This window comes from Tinamus guttatus, unplaced genomic scaffold, assembly GCF_059628265.1.
Source record: "Tinamus guttatus ecotype Peru unplaced genomic scaffold, ASM5962826v1 Tinamus_guttatus_pri_ptg000490l, whole genome shotgun sequence".
Classification (NCBI taxonomy): Eukaryota; Metazoa; Chordata; class Aves; order Tinamiformes; family Tinamidae; genus Tinamus; species Tinamus guttatus.
The window spans coordinates 715,235-734,436 of NW_028289024.1; the positions used below are offsets into that span (position 1 = coordinate 715,235).

Below are 19,202 nucleotides of genomic sequence, written 5' to 3' on the forward strand. Positions count from 1 at the left end.
AGTTGAAGTCATGGTGGCCGACTTCCAGGTCCTTCTAAGATCCCATCCTGCCCATAGCTAACCCTCCTTTGTAGCCCTGTGACTCCAAAGACCAAACTGCCCCATCTGTGGCCAGGAGGTCTGTGGTTCTCCTTGGGTCAGGAGGAGGTCCTACTTGGGGAGATGCTTAGTTGGTGCAAGGCAGAGAATTGCGACTTACTGACTGCCAGGACAAAGATGGCAAAGATTCCAATCACCTGCCAGAGACGCAGCCCCCAGATCACCACCGTCTCCGAAGTCACGGGGTCCGGCTTCTTCTTAGGGGGTTCTGTGGTGGCCTGGGAAAGAAGGAAAAAGATAAATGTGGTTTAAGAATTGGAAGGGTAAAATGGCGCAGTAATATGGAAACTAGTGGCTCCAGCTCTCTGGACCTCCAGCAATTCAGTCTTCAGGGAACAGGCCTTTCAACAAATAGCTCATGTTTACAGTTTTTGCTGATTTAAAGTATGTCTGAAGTATTGCCAGTTTTCATGATTGTAAAGCAATTCATTTTGCCTTTTTTCTTAAAAATTCCAGATTTTTCTAAAGACTCAGGCGCCTGAAGTCTCCATATTTTGTGTGCATGCTTCATATTTTGCAGATATGTATCTAGAACAGTTTTGTTTTGTTGTTTTAAGACCCCGCTTTGCTTTGGTGTGGGGAGGGAGGTGGAGTGATGACAGCCAGAGAAAAGAGAGCCCAGATGACTGGGCAAGTTTGTGGTGATGAGACAGGTCTGTGGGTCAGGAGCAGCAGGACCCTTGGCTGCTTGGAGCAGCTCCTACAGGATGAGGATCGGTCTTTGGTGCAATCTCTCCAAGCTATCCCAGAGTCCTGGCAGCCAGACCTCTGAGAAGGAGCAGGATGCTTCTGACACCCTGGAAGCAACTTTGCTGCATGACTGCTGAGCCCTGGAGAAACCTTAGAAGAACTGCTAGATCAAATAGGACAGGAAAAACTGTTTAAGGGATAACAACTGATGCTGATCCACTCTTTTTCCTTCTTGTAAGGCACTTATTAGAGTTGCTGGCAGAAGAGGGGAATCTACTTCCCTGATCCCGGCTTTGGTTTTGGTGTTGAAAGCTATTGGGTCTGGTTCACTTCTTGCTATGTACTCCTGTCTTGATTGTAAGCCTATGTCCAGATTCCAGGGGGAGCCTGGGAGAGGGCTAGGACAGGGTACACCCTCAATTTTCCCTCTGCTTGCTGCCCTCATCCTCATGGCAATTCTAGCAGAATACAGCCACCCTACTGCTTGCATCTCAGCTGCATAGGAAGGATTAGGTGATTTGTCTGTCCCACACCAAACCTGCGGCCACTGCTGTAGGAGCTACAGTGGCAGGGAACTTGTCCTAGCAGGCGCAGCCCTGTCCAAGTCCATATCATCAGCCCTACAGGTAGGCCTTGCTCTATCTTATCTGGGCCTGTGAAAAGGTGTAAACCTCCAGTTGTCCTGCCCTGGAGCTCCTGCAGATGTGCGCCTCAGCGTGGGCTCCTGTCCAAGCTCTGAGTGTCTGTACTCTGAAGATGCAACAAATATTGCCAAATATCCCTTTTCTAGCAAGGCAATGCTTCACAGGAGGCCAGGAAGACTTTGCAACTGGAGTAGCAAGCATTTCTGCAGTGCTGTTTCAAAGCTCCTTGGCATTAAAGATGTGAACCATCTTCTAAATGTAGGCATCTAGTATTATTCGAGGTGCTGTTGGGTAACCTCCAGCTGCCAGTGCAATGGCCCTGCCATACGTGCCAGCCCCTGTACGAATGTCAGATGCTCGAGGAGATCCTAAGTGGCTCCAGGCAGCTGACTTCACAGCAGTGCTCTTGTCCCCAGGAGATATGGGACGTCCTGACTCTCTCCTGTCTATACGTTATTCTTTCTGCTGAGCATGCAGTGTTTCAGCTTCCCCATAACAGGGGAATATTACTGCTTCCCTACTTCTGCCTTGAGCTGTTTTGAAGGAAAATTCTATGTAGATTTGATACAAGAACAAATACTGTGGCTCACTTTTAAGTTGGGGAAGGGCACTTGATTTAAATACCTACTATGGGGTAGGTACCCCAATACCATCCTATGGTGTAGTGAGGATTGATAAATCATTGAATGACAGTAGTATGTGCAGGCAGCAATTCCCATGTACAATACAAGAGAAAAGGATCAAAATGGTGGTGACTGGACTAGAAACTCCAGTTCTGTAGCTCAGGCTTTGAGACCCACATCTTCAGTTTATGAGAGATTCATGTGATTCAGGAAGGTGTATGCCTTGCAGAGAGGGTAAACAACACAGACAATGCTGAGCAGTCAAGATTAAGGCTTAGACCCGGGGCTCCAGTGCAGCTTTTGTGTGTAAATAACAACTGCGAAACACACAGACAGGCTTTAGACATGCAGCCTTCAGGCTGCTCTCCTCTTTAGCATAACTACAGGGCTACAAGGATGATCAGGGGCCTGGAACATCTGCCCTATGAGGAGAGGCTGAGGGAGCTGGGCCTGTTCAGCCTGGAGAAGAGAAGGCTGAGAGGGGACCTGAGCAGTGTCTAGAAGTACCTCAAGGGAGGCAGTGAGGAGGATGGTGCTGGCCTCTTTTCACTGGTGGCCACCGACAGAACTAGAGGTAATGGCCACAGACTGAAGCACCAAAAGTTTCACAGGAACTTAAGGAATTTTTTTTTAACAGTGAGGGTGCCAGAGCGCTGGAACAGGCTGCCCAGAGAGGTTGTGGAGTCTCCTTCTCTGGAGATCTTCAAACCCACTTGGATGCAGTCCTGTGCCACGTGCTCTAGGTGACCCTGCGTGTGCAGGGGGCTGGACTAGATGATCTCTAGAGGTCCCTTCCAACCTTCAGCATTCCGTGATTCTATGATTCTATGATAACGCTCTTGGCAAAGAAGTTAGCTAACCTGTATGTTAAATGTTAAATGCAGTGTTAAATATGTAGTGACCAAGCTGTGTTGTGGTCCAAGAGGAAGGTCCTGGTTCCCTATCAGCTTGTTCCTCTTGCAGTAATACACTACTAGTCTGCCCTATGGCAAGGTGGTGCGGTTTCATGTCTTCCTATGAGATAGCCCATGGGATCCTTTTGTAGTTTCAGCACATTCATATTGGGATCTGGCAAGGAATTTAAGTAAGGAGTATGACCCCAATTGCGTTTTTTTTTTTTTTTTTTTTTTTTTTTTTTTTTTTAATATCTCTGTTATTACAGTTTAAAATGTCATTCTTCTCTCCCCTGCTCCCAGCTGAACGTGTACGTTTTCCTCCATTTCCAGTTTGCTTCTGGGAACAGTCAACTTCTGTGTTCTTCATTTTAAAACAAACAAACAAACTTCAAATGAATAATAATTAAAATGGAATTTGAAAAAGAACTAAGACTTGAACTATGATTTGAAAAATGACTATGACTTCCCCAGGCTTCTGTCCATTCGTAGACAGTAACTTTTTTTTTTTCTTTTTTTAATTTGACTTTCTTCTATGTTTTGGTTCACTAATATCAAGTCTGACAAAAGAAATGTGCTCTTAAATCCTCTTCTAGATGTCACATCAAGCCTGGTTGTCCTTCTGGATAGCATGTTTTAAAGAGTTTAAGGAGATGTGAGAATGTCCCGTTTGGTACATGAAGACAAAAACAAAACAAAAAACCCAAAGCAACATCAACAACAAAAATGGGATTTAGATAAGGAGGAGTGTATTTGATGCAACATGAAAATTGTTCTGCTTTCCAGCCCCTCAAAAGGCCCTAGAAGGGAGGCACAAGGGGCCAGTGAGAAAATGTGTGGAAAAATAGAATAACCATGATAGCTGACAATACCAGATTCACAAGATAAAGCTTCAAGTGGTTTTCCGATGATCTGGCTCGTACAGAGGAAGAGCCCTGCAACCACAACTGCATGAGAGACAGTTGTGAGAATTTTTTCAGTCCTAGATTGCCACCTAGCTGCCTTACAGACCACGCAGCCACCTTGCAGGATGCTTTAAAGGAAATGAGACTCATCAACAACGTAGATGACTGTGACCGTTCTTTACATCATGGAGGTTTGAGCTTTGCCTGCATCTTATTGTGGAAGCCAAGTGTTAATGAAGCATTGATTTAGAGAAACATCTGACTTTTGATATATTTTTATATATCAAGCCAATAAAAAAGAGCCAAAATGCTCCAAAGTCTCCAATTCTGTGCTCTCTAGGCTCTTGACATCTGTTGTAATGACTTCTCTGTCCAAGCTCATCATCCCACATTCACTTTAGAGTCACTAAAAGGAAATAGCTACATTTATGGTGCAGTCCATCTGACCTATGTTAGATCCTTAAGACGAGGGAAATTGCATCCTCAGCTTATTACTGTATTGAGTAGATCTTCAACATCTGTCATCATTTATTATCATCTTCAACAGGGAGATTCTGGAGATAAATACCTTTAGAGATGCATACTTTCTGTTGAAGAAAGTTCTCCAAAGTGACCATTTAAGGTGGAAACTGTATAGGGCTCTGATGGCCTTCACGATAGCTAAATGTTGGGCAGGGAGGTACTGGGAGGGTTAGCCACACTTCATAGCCACGTTGAGAGGATAAATACTTAAGGTGATGAAGTTTTCAGATGTTGAAGCAACTGGGGGGCCCCTTCTAGAGAGATATCTTGGGTCAGTGCATAGTAGGAGAGAAATTTTGCTGTAAAATCCAGGAGGCGAGTTATGAATTTCCTGCAAAGCCATACTTAAAACTATTTGGCCTATCGCTCACAAACTAAACCTGTAGTATGGTGAGAGTCAAACTGATTGTGCATCATGATACAAATCTGGAAAGTCAGAGAGGTTGCCTAGGCCAATGTTGTGGTGCAGGAACATGGTAGAGATATGGTGGGGACACACAGCAACAAGAAACAATTGTTCTCTTAGACAGCAGCTTAGAAGATCGGAGGTTAGCAATCCCCCTAGCCAATGAATTTGTGATGTGTTGTGTTGCAGGAAATCATAGAATTAAAACATGCTAATGACCCCTTAAAGCAGCTGCTAGCAAAACGTGTTCACTGCTTTGTATTTAAGCCTAAGGCCTGACTTGAATTGACAACAGCCTTTTGATGAAGCTAAAAATGCTTCACTTCTTAAAACACTCCTAAGCGTGGACATCTGACTCCTTGCAGTGCCCTTTCCTTCTCAGCCCATGAAAGTGCAGTTAAAACACAGCTGTAATGGATACCAGGGAGAGTGAACTGAAGCTGGAGCTCTTCTCCAATTACTTGCCTGTCTGTGCAATATGAACCATATTTTAGTCCCTTCCTAATGAAGGATGCTTCCGACTGAGTCTGGAGTGCTTTGTTTCCCAGTGGGATCCCACTTACGCTCCATTTGTAGTGGATAGGATTCCTGTCGGAGCTTCTCTCTTCTGAACTGTCTTAGGCACGTGGTACCACTTGGTGCAACTTCATTTCCATTTGTTCCAGCTACCCTTGTTTGACAGTGGAGGGGGTGGACCTCAGGCATTTTGTGCTCAAAAAACACAGCTGAATGAAGGAGAAAGTCTATTTGAAGTGGTGTGACCTTGTAGATGAGTCTGGGATGTCAAAGAAATAGGAATCTGCAACACCTATCTCTAAAGGAGATCCTTTAGAAACTGGGATTTCTTTGTACTAGTTACAAAGCAGTCATAAGTAAGGATCAGAAATAGAGAAAGCCCTGGGGAGCAACCAGGGCAGCATTTTAGGTTCTGAAAATTTGATTTAATTAGAAGACCCTGGAGATATAAGTTCATTTCTTGTTTGGGCTCAGGCTTTCCTGTGTTACTATGAGCAACTCACTCACTGGAGTCAGCCTCTAGCATAGCCTCAGTCTGAATCACAAGAGATGCTTTCTTTTGAAGTCTTCAGTATAGCTTTTCTCTTTTGCAAAACTGAGCTCCCCAAAGGGTCTCTCCCTTCAGGCTTGTCTCTGGGTATCCTAGAAAGGGAGTTATAGAAAGTATAAAGAAAACACCCCTCAGAAAGGGAAACCTGGGGGTTTCTGCAGAAAACCTGAATGTCTGGGTAGGCTTTAAGCACATATCAAGAAGGGAGAGAGGATACAGAAAGGTGCATGGCTGGTGGGACATGGAGTCCTTCAGCAATGTCCCCAGAGCTGCTCTATAGGGGAGTAGATGGATTTGCTCTGCAGATGTCTGGAGGGAATGAGTTTAAGCTGAATTGTAGCCATTGCTTGAGACAGTTTCCAGAGCAAGCCCTCAAACAATCTACTGTCACCCCAAGGAAGGGTACCTGCAGTTCAGGAAGCTCCAAGATTTTCCATGTAGGTATTTCCTGCTCAGTCAAGCCCTGCTCATTGCTAATAGTTCTTCCCTCTCCTTTATTGAGGCACTTGCAGGGTTGTGTTGCACATGGTAGCAGGATGCTCCATTCTTTCCTGACTGTCACTGGGCAATCAGGACTCCGCATCTGTCGTGAGGAGTCCTGAGACAGGAGAGAGACTTTACTCAACAAATATTTTTTTTTTCTCCTGAGGCTCAGCTCTGAAGACAGCAATATAATAATATATTGCAGGCATATATTCCCCACCTACAGTCACGTAGAGCAGCCCTTCATATAGCCCAGCTCCCTGTCTCGTGATCAGCTACACGGCATCTCAAGCACCAAAGCCTTAGGACATCTAGCAGGTTGGTAAAGTTTAGAGCATATTGTTAATCAGCATTAATCATAAGCACAGTGTCTTCCAAGAATACAGTATAAAAGAGTACAAAAAGTTGCTAGATTACAGTTTGAGGGTGAAGCAATAAGAATCCACCATCTCCTCTATAACGGGTGAAAGCTCTGTTTTTTCCACTCATATAGGCTTAAGTCCCACATGTTGTCCCCAGTGCCAGTCTCCAGCCAAGTCTCCAGTCAACTGGAATGTGTTCATCTCTTCATATAACTCCCCTGCATGGAAGTGACCCTACTGCAACAACAACAGGAAATAAAAATGCAATTGGAAGCAGCAAACAAAAATCAGAGTTTACATTAACGTCCTTGCTGCTTTCCCTCCCAGTTAAACTCTTTCCTCTGGGGATCTCAAAGCACTTAGTGCATCACCCTTGTTAAACAGAAGTAATATTTCCAGCAGGGAATAGAGTAGCTGAGCTAGGAAATTAAGAGATTTTTCTCAAGATCACAGAATGGATTAACAGCTCCTTGGGAAACAGAATGGATTCCAGGGAGCTCCTCCAAGTGCTGTACCATTTACGTAGAAAATATCATAGAGATGCAACATATGCGCATTTAGATGTTTAAATGTTCTTTAGTCTAAATCACAAATTCAAATATAGCAAGGTTGCATGAATTGTTGCACTGCTGCATGACAATTGCGGGTAGGGGGAATGAAAAGAGATGCAAATATACATTAAGGTAAGGGATGAGGTGACACACCAGGTGCCCAGTTACAAGCAATTGTGCCTCAAAAGCAGAGCCTAGATCTTTGGATTAATGCACCACCAGTTTATGGCTACTTGTACACAGAGCGGAATCAAATCGATTTGAACTTGGATTGGAAGAAAGAAGAAAAAATGGGGTTGAAGATCTGTCACTTTCACTGGTTTCACAAAAACTTTCTGTTTGCTGCTTTCTGTAATACTTTGGTTCAAAATGTTGCATATTTAGCACAAAAATGCAAGGGAAAAAAGCCACAAGCTGTGAATGAAGACTGAAAAGTGCAGCACCGAATGTCCCTCCCTTAATCTCCTTAGCTTTTGCAGATGATCTGTACGATGGCAAAAACATCTTAATGAAACCAACTCTTAGTTGTTTTAGGAAATTGCCGCTGTTGATTTGTGCTTGGCAATAAATGCCAAGATTTTTGCTTTTGATTTGCGCATGGGTGAAAAGGGTGAAGCCCAGCAAGGATGGAACTGAGGGATAAGGCAATTCTTACATGGTCATAAATAAATGAAGCTTGTACTCACAGATCAACCACAGATGAATTCGAAAGGTGAGGAGCCTTTGGTTGTGAGCGTGGTCTAAATTGAAGATGGATAGATGGATAAAGAAGTTGTGTTTAGCATTAAGCCAAAAAACTGCCAAGCCAAAATACTGAGAGCGTTACTTTATAGGCTAAAAGCAGCTGCATTAAAGAGAAGACTCCAGAAGAATGCAGGCCCTAAAGAAGACTCCTGCAAAAGATGTCAGGTTTAAGGGCAGACATCTTTATATAGAAAAGGGTGTAGGGTATGGAGAAAATGCAGGCAAGAAGCAGCACCAGCAACACACAAAAATAATAGTTCAATGGGAAGGTGTTTCTGGAGAAAAGCAGATGGGAGGATATCAACAAAAACTATGCAAACACCCCCAAAGCTGACCTCAACTATAGGGCTTTTACCAAAAAGTGGCTGGGCATTATGTACAGAAAGATGGAAAAGTTGAACCTTCAGAAGGGAAGGGGAAAAAAAGACAGAAAGGAATACAGGAAAGGTTACAGTGGTCTCTGGGCTGAAAGAAAGTATAACCATGTTATATCAAAAAGACTTACAGCTCAATTTGGTAGCCTAAACTTAATGGAGACATTGATGTAGGCCTTGGTAAACACTTAAAACACCACTTGTGGTAAATCTGTGCTCTCAAGAGCAGCAGCTGGAAAACAAGCTGAATGCAATGGAGTGCCTAAAATAAGGTTAAGACTTCTAAATTTAGGCAGCTGAACCTTTTTTGTGGTCCATGGGAACAATCAATACCAAAAATGGGCCACAGATGTCAGTATTTCACAGGGTGGTCTAGTAACTCCCTAGGTTCTGCTGGCTGCAGTGATTATGGACTCCATTCGAGTCAGTGGAGACAGGAGACAAGTCACCCAGGTCACTTACCAGCTCCAGACATGGATATTTAAACATTTTCACCTGCAGGCTGTATTGTTTCCTTGAGTTAGACAGATGCATTTCCTCTTAGCTTATTTAAGAAGATGCTAGTGAAGACTGAGCTAGTTACTGCAAGGTTTTGTGAGGGCTAAGACACAGCATGTCCCTAGAGGGGTGCTCAACCCAGTCTAAGGCAAATGACTCAGATCTAGATTGATGAATAAATGATTCAATCACAAGGGGAGCCTGTGGAGACTCTCTCAGGTGGTGGAGTTTAAATTTTAGATGTCCGGCTTAAAGAAAGTAAATCCTGCCCTTGACAATCAATTCTTTGCTTGACTCCTGGAGCAGGGAAGGGAGATGAGGGGGTTTTGAGCTCTCTCAGGCACCCAATGAGTGATCTCTGTGTTGCCTACAGGTGTTTCCTTTACTGCTCATCCAAGGGCAAGGAAAAGGCAAAACCTAACCCGGCATTGGACATGAGTGCTGTAAAACATTAACCAAACCTCAAAACACTAAATCGCTTCCAGGCAAGTTGCATTTTTAGGTCAGAACAACTTGACACTTGATTTTTTTTTAATAACAAAATAATTATGTGCTCTTTATTTCCAATCAGACAAACTGTCAACTGTGATGTTTTGTGGAAGTACCAGCCCCAGTGGAAGAGGTGATATCTGCCAGACACAGAAGCTTTAGTCGCTTCATTAAGCAACAGCTGAATCAAAATTGTAAAAGGCACCAGTTCTTGAGGCCTCTTTAAAATGTCCCTTCTAATTAGTCTTGACTGGTGTGGCTGCTTTGCCTGCAGAATGGCTGAGCTTTGGGTAAAAAAAAAATCTTAACCATGTTTATTCCTAATTTCATTTGATTGCACATATCTAAAGGCCACAGATGGTTCTGGCAGGCTGAGTTTTAAATGGACAGACAAGCTCCCAAGCAGCAGGAAGGAGAGGGTCGGTCTGACAAGCACCTCCCTGCAGGCAAAACTGCCTCGTGTTGCCAACAAAAACCCCTGTGGTGGTGGGAAATCCCTGGCAAGGTCCAGCTACCAGGTCCAAAAAGCAGCTGTGCTGATAATAGATATTTGAATCCATAGGTAGAGGCCTCGCTATAATACAGGGATGGGCTTAAAGGAAGAGATAGATCATAATTTGATCATAATTTATAACAGTTATTTCTCTGCAGAGAAGTGAGATGTGCAGAGAGCATTTCCATTTTTTTTCCCAATATTTTTGTTTCTTCGGGTCCAGTGACTTTGCACACTCTGCAGTCTCTCTCCCTCTCTCTGAGTCCCTCTTAGACTGTGATGTGGAATTTGTCAGGAAAAGGCTTTGTAATTTTCTCTTTTTTTTTTTTTAATCTAGTCTGGATCACGGTATCTACACCTTCCTTAAGGATGCCCTCTTAAAAAAACTAATACTTACCCCTCCAAATATTATGTATTGCTTCCGCATGTTCATCTCTTGATATTATATTGCTATTTGCTCTTTTTATTATCAGCTATTGAGTTAAACCATGCATTCACATAGGGAAAGCAACCTCAGGAGTCCACAAGAACAACCTGGTGATTTTGCCTGCCTTCATTTGAAATCACATCTAAACATATTTAGACTACTGCACTTAACATCATGTCTGTCGCATTCACTTGGAGGATACAAATGAGGATGCCCAACAATGCCTAGATAAGCATAATATAAACTGAACTCTGCCTATGTTTGATCTGGAAGACGCTATGGCAACTAGAAAGTGGAAGAACTTGCAGAACACCTGAGAGCATTTAATTATCACCTGTCCTTTTTTATTTTAATTTTTAATTAATTTATTTATAATTAATAGCCTTCAATTTACTGAAGCTTTTCAACACAAGCAGAGAAGGTTAGGATTTTCTTCCTCTATTCTCAAAAAAAAAAAAAAAAAAAAAAAAGCTGCCTGCACTGCAGCTTTTGCATGGAGTCCAAGCTAGAATTAGGGGAGACTAGATCCTCTGTATTTTTCTCATTGTCCTGAAATTGAAAAGAATGCAACATTTCCTGGTCTGATAAAGCTTCCGAAGTGTTTCTCTTGTGTTGTTTCCTAGGACAGATGTTTATCTCCTAACTAAGTAGATGCAAACTCCAATAGAATCATAGAATCATAGAATCATAGAATCATAGAATGCTTAGGGTTGGAAGGGACCTCTAGAGATCATCTAGTCCAACCCCCCTGCATACGCAGGGACACCTAAAGCACGTGGCACAGGACTGCATCCAAGCGGGTTTTGAAGATCTCCAGAGAAGGAGACTCCACAACCTCTCTGGGCAGCCTGTTCCAGTGCTCTGTCACCCTCACTGTTAAGAAATTTTTCCTTAAGTTCCTATGGAATTTTTGATGTTTCAGTTTCCGGCCATTTCCTCTAGTCCTATCAGTGGCCACCACTGAAAAGATACCATGACCGTCCTCTGCACTCCCTCCCTTGAGGTATTTATATACACTGATTAGATCCCCTCTCAGCCTTCTCTTCTCCAGGCTGAACAGGCCCAGCTCCCTCAGCCTCTCCTCATAGGGCAGATGTTCCAGGCCCCTGATCATCCTTGTGGCCCTGCGCTGGACTCTCTCCAGCAGTAGAGAGCAATAGAGAGAAAAAGATTAATAAAGGAGTGACAACAGGAGAATTCGGATCAATAAGGGCTAATTGATTACACCCAATGCTCCATCTCAAACACCTGATGCATTTTCTTATCCCACCCTCTAGTTTCCCACTCAGTCCAAGCCTCTTAAGAGCAGATGGAGGTGCACCTTAACCCCTTTCTTTATGAGGAAGGGGTTAAAGCTGATGATAACCTTGAAGGTCCTAAACTCTACCCAAAGGAGGTGGTACCCTGATACAAAATGATAGAGAGTGCTGAGCTTGAGCTTTCAGACTCTTTTTTTAAGTGTTCTTTATAGTTGTTTCCTGTTTATTTGTAGCCTGATTCTCTTGAGCCTCTACAGGGAGATAGAAGAGGATAAAATTCAGGTAAAAGAAATAAAGACTAAGAAAAGTATTGGGATAGGAATGAGAAGATAATTGTACCAATGAGGGCATGGGAATGACTGGGGAAAATGTGGTCCGTTCTAGCTGTTTTATCAGGTCTTGGTATCAATAAAGTATCTCAAATTATCACAGAGCTTCTATATCAGTATCTGTGAGAAGAAACTTTTACTCCATAGGCACAGGAAATGTTGATGTCCCTTCCTACCTAACTTATCCTAATTCTGTTTCCAGAGTGTCCTTGGTCATCAAAGGTCTGATGGGTAAAAGCAGTAGCAGCCTGAACCGTCCTATTGCCTCATCCTTCCTTCCCCATGTAAGCTGCCTTGTTCTTGAAATGCAGAGCTTGTCCTAGCTGGGATTCTTGGAGGGATGATGGAGAATGGTGGGACTGGAACAGTGCATGTGCATTGCATTGAAAAGATATAATCTTATGGGAGTTGCATGCATCATCTTGTGCAAGAAAAAACAAACAAACAAAAAACAAAACTGTGCTTCATGCTATTTGGTCTTGTCCTTAGTGCTAGAATCTTGGTGTAATAATAGAAAAAAAAAGCATTTTTCCTTACTTCTAGGTGCATCACCTGGTGATGTCTAAGCGCTTTATAATCATGCATGTGTTTTAAAGGTGGAGTGTAGAGGCACTGAGAGAGACCTAGATACAGCTGCTAGGGCATTTGTCTTCACAAACCTGCACACCCTAAAACTGAATGTGGACGTGTGGCTCCTGCAGCGAAGTCCCCAGCTCCAGGTGGAATGCTGGAAGTCTCTTTGCAATGCATCTTAAGGGGGAAGTGCCTAGGTCTATTCCAACCACGATCCCATGATTCTAGGGTGGCCCCTGGATCTAATCGCAAGTTTTCCCGGTAAGTGAGTAGCTTGCAAATCCCTGGAAAATTAACCTGCACCCTGGGGCTCCACATATTCATCTAAAGACCTTATCAAAGAGCAATGCTTTTTGTCAGTGTAATTAGACTCACTATTCAGAGGCTCTTATTGCCCTTCCCTCCTAGATGGAAAATACACTGAAATCTCCACAGCAGGAAACCTTTGAATGCTATTAGAAAAAAAGCATTTTGTTGCTTACTGAGATATTCCGATGTATGGTGCATTTAGCTTTCTCTGTGTTTGTTTTGATAGGCTGGCTTAACATAAATTTAATTAGTCAGGATAACTACATTGTGATTGTTTAAAGCAAAAAGTCCTTGCAGAGCTTCAGAACAGACTGTAATTCATCTGCCCTCATTAATGCAGAAACTGTCTGTTCATCTAATTTAATTTTGGGGTACCTGCTAGCTAACCTGCTGTGCAGCATGCCTTTTCAGATGAGATTTGCTTCTTCCTAAGTGTTAGTAGTAGCAGACAGGGTTTTCAAGGCAGTTTGGTGCAAGAAAAGCCGACAAGAAAATTACACGTGTTCTGTAATGATTTTCCTACTTGTGACATTTTATTCTGCATTGGCTTGAAAACAAAACCTGCAAATTGTGTGTCTGTGAAACATAATGATAGGGAACATCTATCTTCAAACTGAAAATGTCAAGTTGCTTATTCAGGTTTCTGTCTCGGTGTTTTGGAAACAGCAAGAAAGTAAAACCCTTCTTGTTGGGGCTGACGCTGTGTCTGCAAACCATCCTGGCTTCAGTGGAGCGTGTTTTGTCAAATGTGCTCCGTAAGAAAAAGTTCTGCCTCGCTTGTAACCTTGAGTGCTCTTGTAGGCTGAATGGCTTGGAAAAAATCCCTGCAGCACTCTGAATTTGTAAAGAAGCTCATAGATTTTGCTGGGGGAGGTTATATCAGGAGAATCTGGTTCTGTGTAGGTCAGATGGGATGTCTTGGTAGCCCATTTGAAGATATTGATTTAACTGGCAGGGAGTTGATGGCAGAATTTAGTTCATGGGACTGGTGTATGATACCAACACGCCTGTTCTTGCTTCTTGGGTTGGTGGTGAGCTGCTTTAAACCTGCAGACCAAAAGCTGCAGGGATCAGAGCTGGCCTGATGGGAGCCTCTCTCAGGTCCCTGCTGGTTCCTTGGTTAATGTGGATGCTACAATCTGACTCAATTCCCTTGCAGGGTGCTGCTGTGGCCGACCTCGTGCTGCAGGCAGGTGGTTTGTAGCCCCAGTCCTGCTCAGGGAACTGCTTTTGTCTCTGGTTTCTTTAGCCAGTCTCCCCTTGTCCTGTTCTGCAGCACATGTATCATTTATAGGTCTGTTTGGGTGGATTATAGATGTGTCTCTGTTTTGGGGTTGGTCTCTCAATACTTCTTTTAGAAGCAGAAGGAGGGATAACAGTGAGTTTTGTTATGGTGACACGAGGAGCAGTGTGAAGATAAGGTAGAGATGGGGTTCTGGAATACTCAAGGCTGGGGCACGTTGGATCCTTAAGTCTAAGGGGACTGAGCAAAACAAGCTCTGCTGTAAGACTATGCTGCTCCTCAGAACCATGGTACCTCTGCACTGAGCTCCAGACCTGGAGCAATAACAGCAGGTTTAAGTCTCCCCTTCCCTTCTGGTCCAGCCTGGCCTTGCCAGAGGGAGCCAGGACAGAGGAATATGTAGGTGTTCTATGGGGATGAGTTCTGAAATTGCGTGAGGAACATCACCTCAGAAGCCAAAGTTTGACTCGATGAGGTGAAATGAAGCAAGGCAGAGGAGTTGAAATGCAGCCTGAATGCTTAATCTGGAAGGGCACATCCAGGTGCAGGCCCAGGACCACCTGCATGTGCCTGTTCCTGCTCTTCTTTCCCAAATTTCTGGTGTCCAACAAGTGTTGGACATGCAGTACTGTGCAAGAAGACTCTGTGACTTCGGCCTCTTTGGGAATTAAACCCTCTCTGGGGGATTAAAGCAGCCCTTAATTTCTTGCCATCTTCAGCAGCAGCTATCAGCATTTTACAGGTGGCTGCATTTTATAGGTGGCCTTTCTGAGAGGCCTAGCATAAGGCCTGTCAGAAAGCAACAAGTGTTTTCCTAAGAAGCCTCTAACTCCTTGGAGCCACCTTAAATTCTCTGCTCTCTGCCATACCTGTCCTCCCTGGGTACTCTGCATGGAAAAAAAGAAAAACAGGATTCCCAAGCATCCCAGGCCCCAGACCTGCAGAATGAGATGCTCCTTACCTCGATTAGCTGTCCCAGGGCAGCTCTGGAGCACGACACGAAGAGGGAGCAACACCTCACCCAGGAGAGAGGATGCTGCAAGCGCAGATCCCACGCCATCTTCCTTCCCCGCCGTATCTCCGGCTCGCTCCGCGCCGTATCCCGAGCTTACGGACAACGGCAGCGCTCAGCGTCTGCCGGCAGCGCCTGCCTGCTGCCCCATCCCTTCTTTGCTGCCTTCCTACGGAGCCTGGCGCTTGCAGAGCAGAGAAGTCATTAATTAATGAGGCTGGTGTCGCTTACAGAGCGCTCAGCTGCTCCTCGGGCCGGGCTCTGCGGAGCGGGAGCGCTGGGAATGAAGTCCTGCTTTCCCCAGGGAGCAAAGCTGCCTGTGATGACCCTGGGTTTTTACAGCTCCCTGCCCGATTCCAGCTCTTCTGCTCTTGTTTTTTCTCCTGGCCTGGTGTGAGAAGTGTCTCTCCTAATGCAGGAGGGCTGTAAGCCAAGCAGATGCATCATCAGCATCGTAACTGCCCTGTGCTGGCAGAGGCCAGTGTTACTGGAGATGAGTAGGTGATGCCTGGGGAATTTCGAAGCATCCTTCATCCCTGAAGGACTTTGTGGATGTGCTGCTACAGTCTGCAGCCTCGGCAAGTCCTGAGCTCTCCGCAGAGCCGGAGGCAACGGGGAAGAGCATCTGCAAGGGAGATTGCAGCAGCTAAAACTGCAGGGCATCCTTCGGGCTGCTCCGAAATGCTCTGTGGCCCATGGAGCAACCTGCAGGTGGGGAAGAAAACTGTCAGGGTGAGTTGGTTAGAGAAAGCAAGCCCAAGAAATGCGTGTGAGTTGATTGAGAGACCTCGAGCTGGACTACCCTCCATCTAAAAAGCGAATGAAGCCTTCCACTACACGGCTAGGAGGAGGCCTGCTCTGCTTGATTTAGAAAAAATGTATAAATTAATAATCTTAGGATACAGAAGACCAAGCCCTGAATACATGACTATGAGCTTCCCAGCTGTTTGTTTCATATAATAATAATAAATAAAATCATCCTGGGACTGAGAAGCTTTTCCCAGTATGGGACATCCTATTACAAAAAAGAAGCATTCAGTTTTGATGTGCTTTAATGTGCTTTACCCTTATAGGTTTCCTGGACTACCTCCAGCATGGATAAGTCAGAACTGCAAACTTAAGTGTAGTTTTTTATTTTTATTTATTTCTCTTTTCATTTTTTTCATTCCTTTTAAAGTGTTGGGATATTTGTTCCCAATACTCTCCAGCCTTCCTGCTTATGGAAAAGCATAAAAATTTAGCATCTATTCCACCTTGTTGCCAAGAACCCAAAAGAAAGGAATCAAAGATTCTAAGCTTATTTTCTTTCTAAATGTCATGATTCAGCCATAAAAGGCCTTGTAAAAAGCATGGATTATCTCGATTATTACAAAATATAATAAGTCTATCTTTCCTTGCTAAAAATAGCTCTTTTTTTGTGGTGTTCTTTAACCTGAGAAGCCTGGGATTTGGAGTAAGTGAACAGAGAATGAGATCAGGGAGAAAGCTGAGCTTTTCCAAGTCACTCCTGCAAAACGTGTTCCAGTGCTTTACAATAACTAGGTATAAATTAAGGAAAAATAGCTCCATAGCAAATTAACGTTTTATGAGTTGAAATAGGCAAGCCAGCTGGAAGGTCCATGTGGCTGATGAGATTGTGAGGATCACACGGAGGTGGCACGATGCCAGCTCGCACAGGAGGAGGAGGCAGCTGCGCCGCTCCGCGTCACGTCTGGTACATGGGGAAAATTGGTGTGCTCGGAAAATCGCCCTCAAAAGCGGGAGCCGTGTTGCAAGGCCTCCCTCTATGCAACGTGACGGATGGTGGCAGTGTGGTGGCAGGAAAATCACACATAGATGTTGTACACGCTGGTCTCACGGTGCCTTGTCAAGATCCAGTTTGGGTGTCTGGAGATCCTGGGAGCTAGTAGAGGAAAGCTGAGCTGTTTTTAATGCTTTTCAGCATTACTTTGGAAGTAAGTTGGGCTTCTGGGCTTGATAGTTTCTTCTTTCACTTCCTTCCCCTGGCTTTGTAAATTGTTGGCTCTTTTTTTTTTTTTTTTTTTTTTTTTTTTTTTTTAGCAGAAATTGTCCAAGAGATAAAGGTTTCCCGGATATCAAATTTCTGTGCTTTTCATTTAAAAAGTATGCTGTTGGGTAAAAGGTTAAATTGGTTGTTGTCCGTGCACGAGAAAGCAATAAGATGCACAAGTGCAATTCATGTTAGACACTGGAGAATCTGCATTAAGTAGAGCCAAGGGATAGGAAGCGCTGTTTTGTGCCTGCACCTTGCCAGACATTAGAGAATCCAACCACAGGGCATAAATCCATGAGAAATCGAGCTCTGCTAAACCTCCTGCTTAGAGGATTGCTTTATTTTAGAATAAATTGTCTGAGCATTGGTCTGCTAAGGAGAAGTCCATGCAAATGCACCTCTGTGCCAAGCAAGCGCATCCGCCTAAACCTCTGGGGTGGTATTTCCAAAGCAGAGCTTGTTCTTAGCATCTCACCAATGTGTTGGGCGTTCAACTCCGCTTTCTTTCTTTTCCTCATGTGTTTTGTTTTGTTTTGTGGTTTTGTTTTGTTTTGTTTTGTTTTTCCTTTAATAAATTTGAGGAAGTCGGGCTGCAACTTCCCAGCAGCTGGAAGGCAGGTGCCTCCCTCCTGGGTAGTGATGAACCAGGCCTGCCATGGCATTGAAATGTTGCCACCAAACATCTGCCAAGAGTGGAGCAAAAATAGCACAAATAATCCTGCAGTGATATTTTCTTTCCAAACTCCAGACTACTTATTTAAAATATGAGTTGCTGAAACAGAATAGCTTTAGCTTTTAGGAGGAAAAAAATGTATATTTTTTGCAGCCTCTGGACCCTACTGCAGTACTTAGTAACTTTGTTCTTGTTTCAGCTTCTTGCCCTGAAAATACCCAGAATGGGACAGGGTTGAATCTATTGAATATATATATATATATAATCATTTTAAAAAGATTAAATTTCATATTGACCTTCTATCTCTTCTTTGAGCTTTTAATTTCTGAAGTTTTGCTTCACAAAAGGGACAAGCCAACTCCCTGTAAGACACTGTGTACTTCTAATTTGGCAATCTGTCCTCTGGAGCTGGGTATTTTGTAGAAGGGAGGGGAAATAGAAGAAGTGGGGTGTGAGGGGGGAGTGCAGAGAAAATAAGTGTTGCAAAACTTGAGAATTTTGCAACAGGAGGAACTGGACTTTGCAGAGAGAAGGGAAGTAAACGACTTTTCCCTGAATACCGTCCCACCAGCAGTGAGCCCATGCTGGATGAGGTTTATCACAGAGCAGATAGCAAAAATTCTCATGTAGTCCCAGATGGACAGATGACCACCAGCATCTTGGTAAAAACACAGATACTGCTGAGCTTGTTGTCAGCTCCTTATTTTTAGCTTGCATCTTTGGGAGCCTCTTGGGATATCAATGAAATGTTGAGCTTGCTGTGCATATCATTGTGCCCACTGCTGGGGTGCTGGTGTTGTTGCAGAAGGTGGTAATGCTGTTTTGGAGAATGCTGCATTTCTGCAGAGTTGCAAGAAATAAGGGGAAAAAAAAAAAAGATGTCAGGTCTGGAAATGCGAGGAGAGCACAAGACCAGGGAAGTGAGCCGCTTGCTGCATTGGGGCTTTGCTGATACCCATCTCTGGCAAAATACCTGGGATTTCTTTGCAGAGATCCCTCATGCAAGTGCATTTTGCGAGACTGTCTCGGGGAGCACCGTCGTGCATCTGGTTTGTGCACATTTCTACGTCACGAAGTTGTTCTTGGGCGGTGCTAGGAGAAATCTGGGTGACTTTTTTGTGCAAGTCACAGCCCTGCTGCGTCATCAGCTGCACAAGGTGACCACGCTTCCCTTTGAGCTCTCTGGAAGCCCCAGCATTGGGCACCTTGCAGGTTTGCAGTGTCTGGACAGAAAAAAATGACCCTGCCCAACCTGGAATGCATATTTCTGAATAAGTGGGATTTTAGGCAAGATGCAAGGTCTGCTTTCCTGCCTGAGCCTGGGATCCTCACTCCGTTTATCAGCCCCATTAACCTCCGTGCCCTCGAGCACTGAATTCCAGATGTTCACAGCTCTTCTCTTTCCGTAGAAGAGTAAGGTGTGTTCACCATAGATGCAGTGCCGAGGAGAAACAATCATGTGCCCATTGCAGCCGTGTCCTTTTTAGAACCTCCCCTTCAAAGCTCTGTATATGGAGAGCT

At 44.1% G+C, this 19,202-nt stretch overlaps 1 protein-coding gene across 1 annotated transcript in view; it reads right to left on the reverse strand.

Moving 5' to 3' along the window:
- Window positions 1-15,054, reverse strand: part of TMIE (transmembrane inner ear) — a 33,254-nt gene extending 18,200 nt beyond the window's left edge. The window contains exons 1-2 of the mRNA XM_088533282.1: window positions 14,944-15,054; window positions 200-317 (exon numbers count right to left, since the gene is read on the reverse strand). Coding sequence (XP_088389408.1) covers window positions 200-317; window positions 14,944-15,042 — 217 coding nt within the window. The 5' untranslated portion in view covers window positions 15,043-15,054. The remainder of the gene's footprint in view (window positions 1-199; window positions 318-14,943) is intronic.
- Between the last annotated feature and the right edge of the window lie 4,148 nt (window positions 15,055-19,202).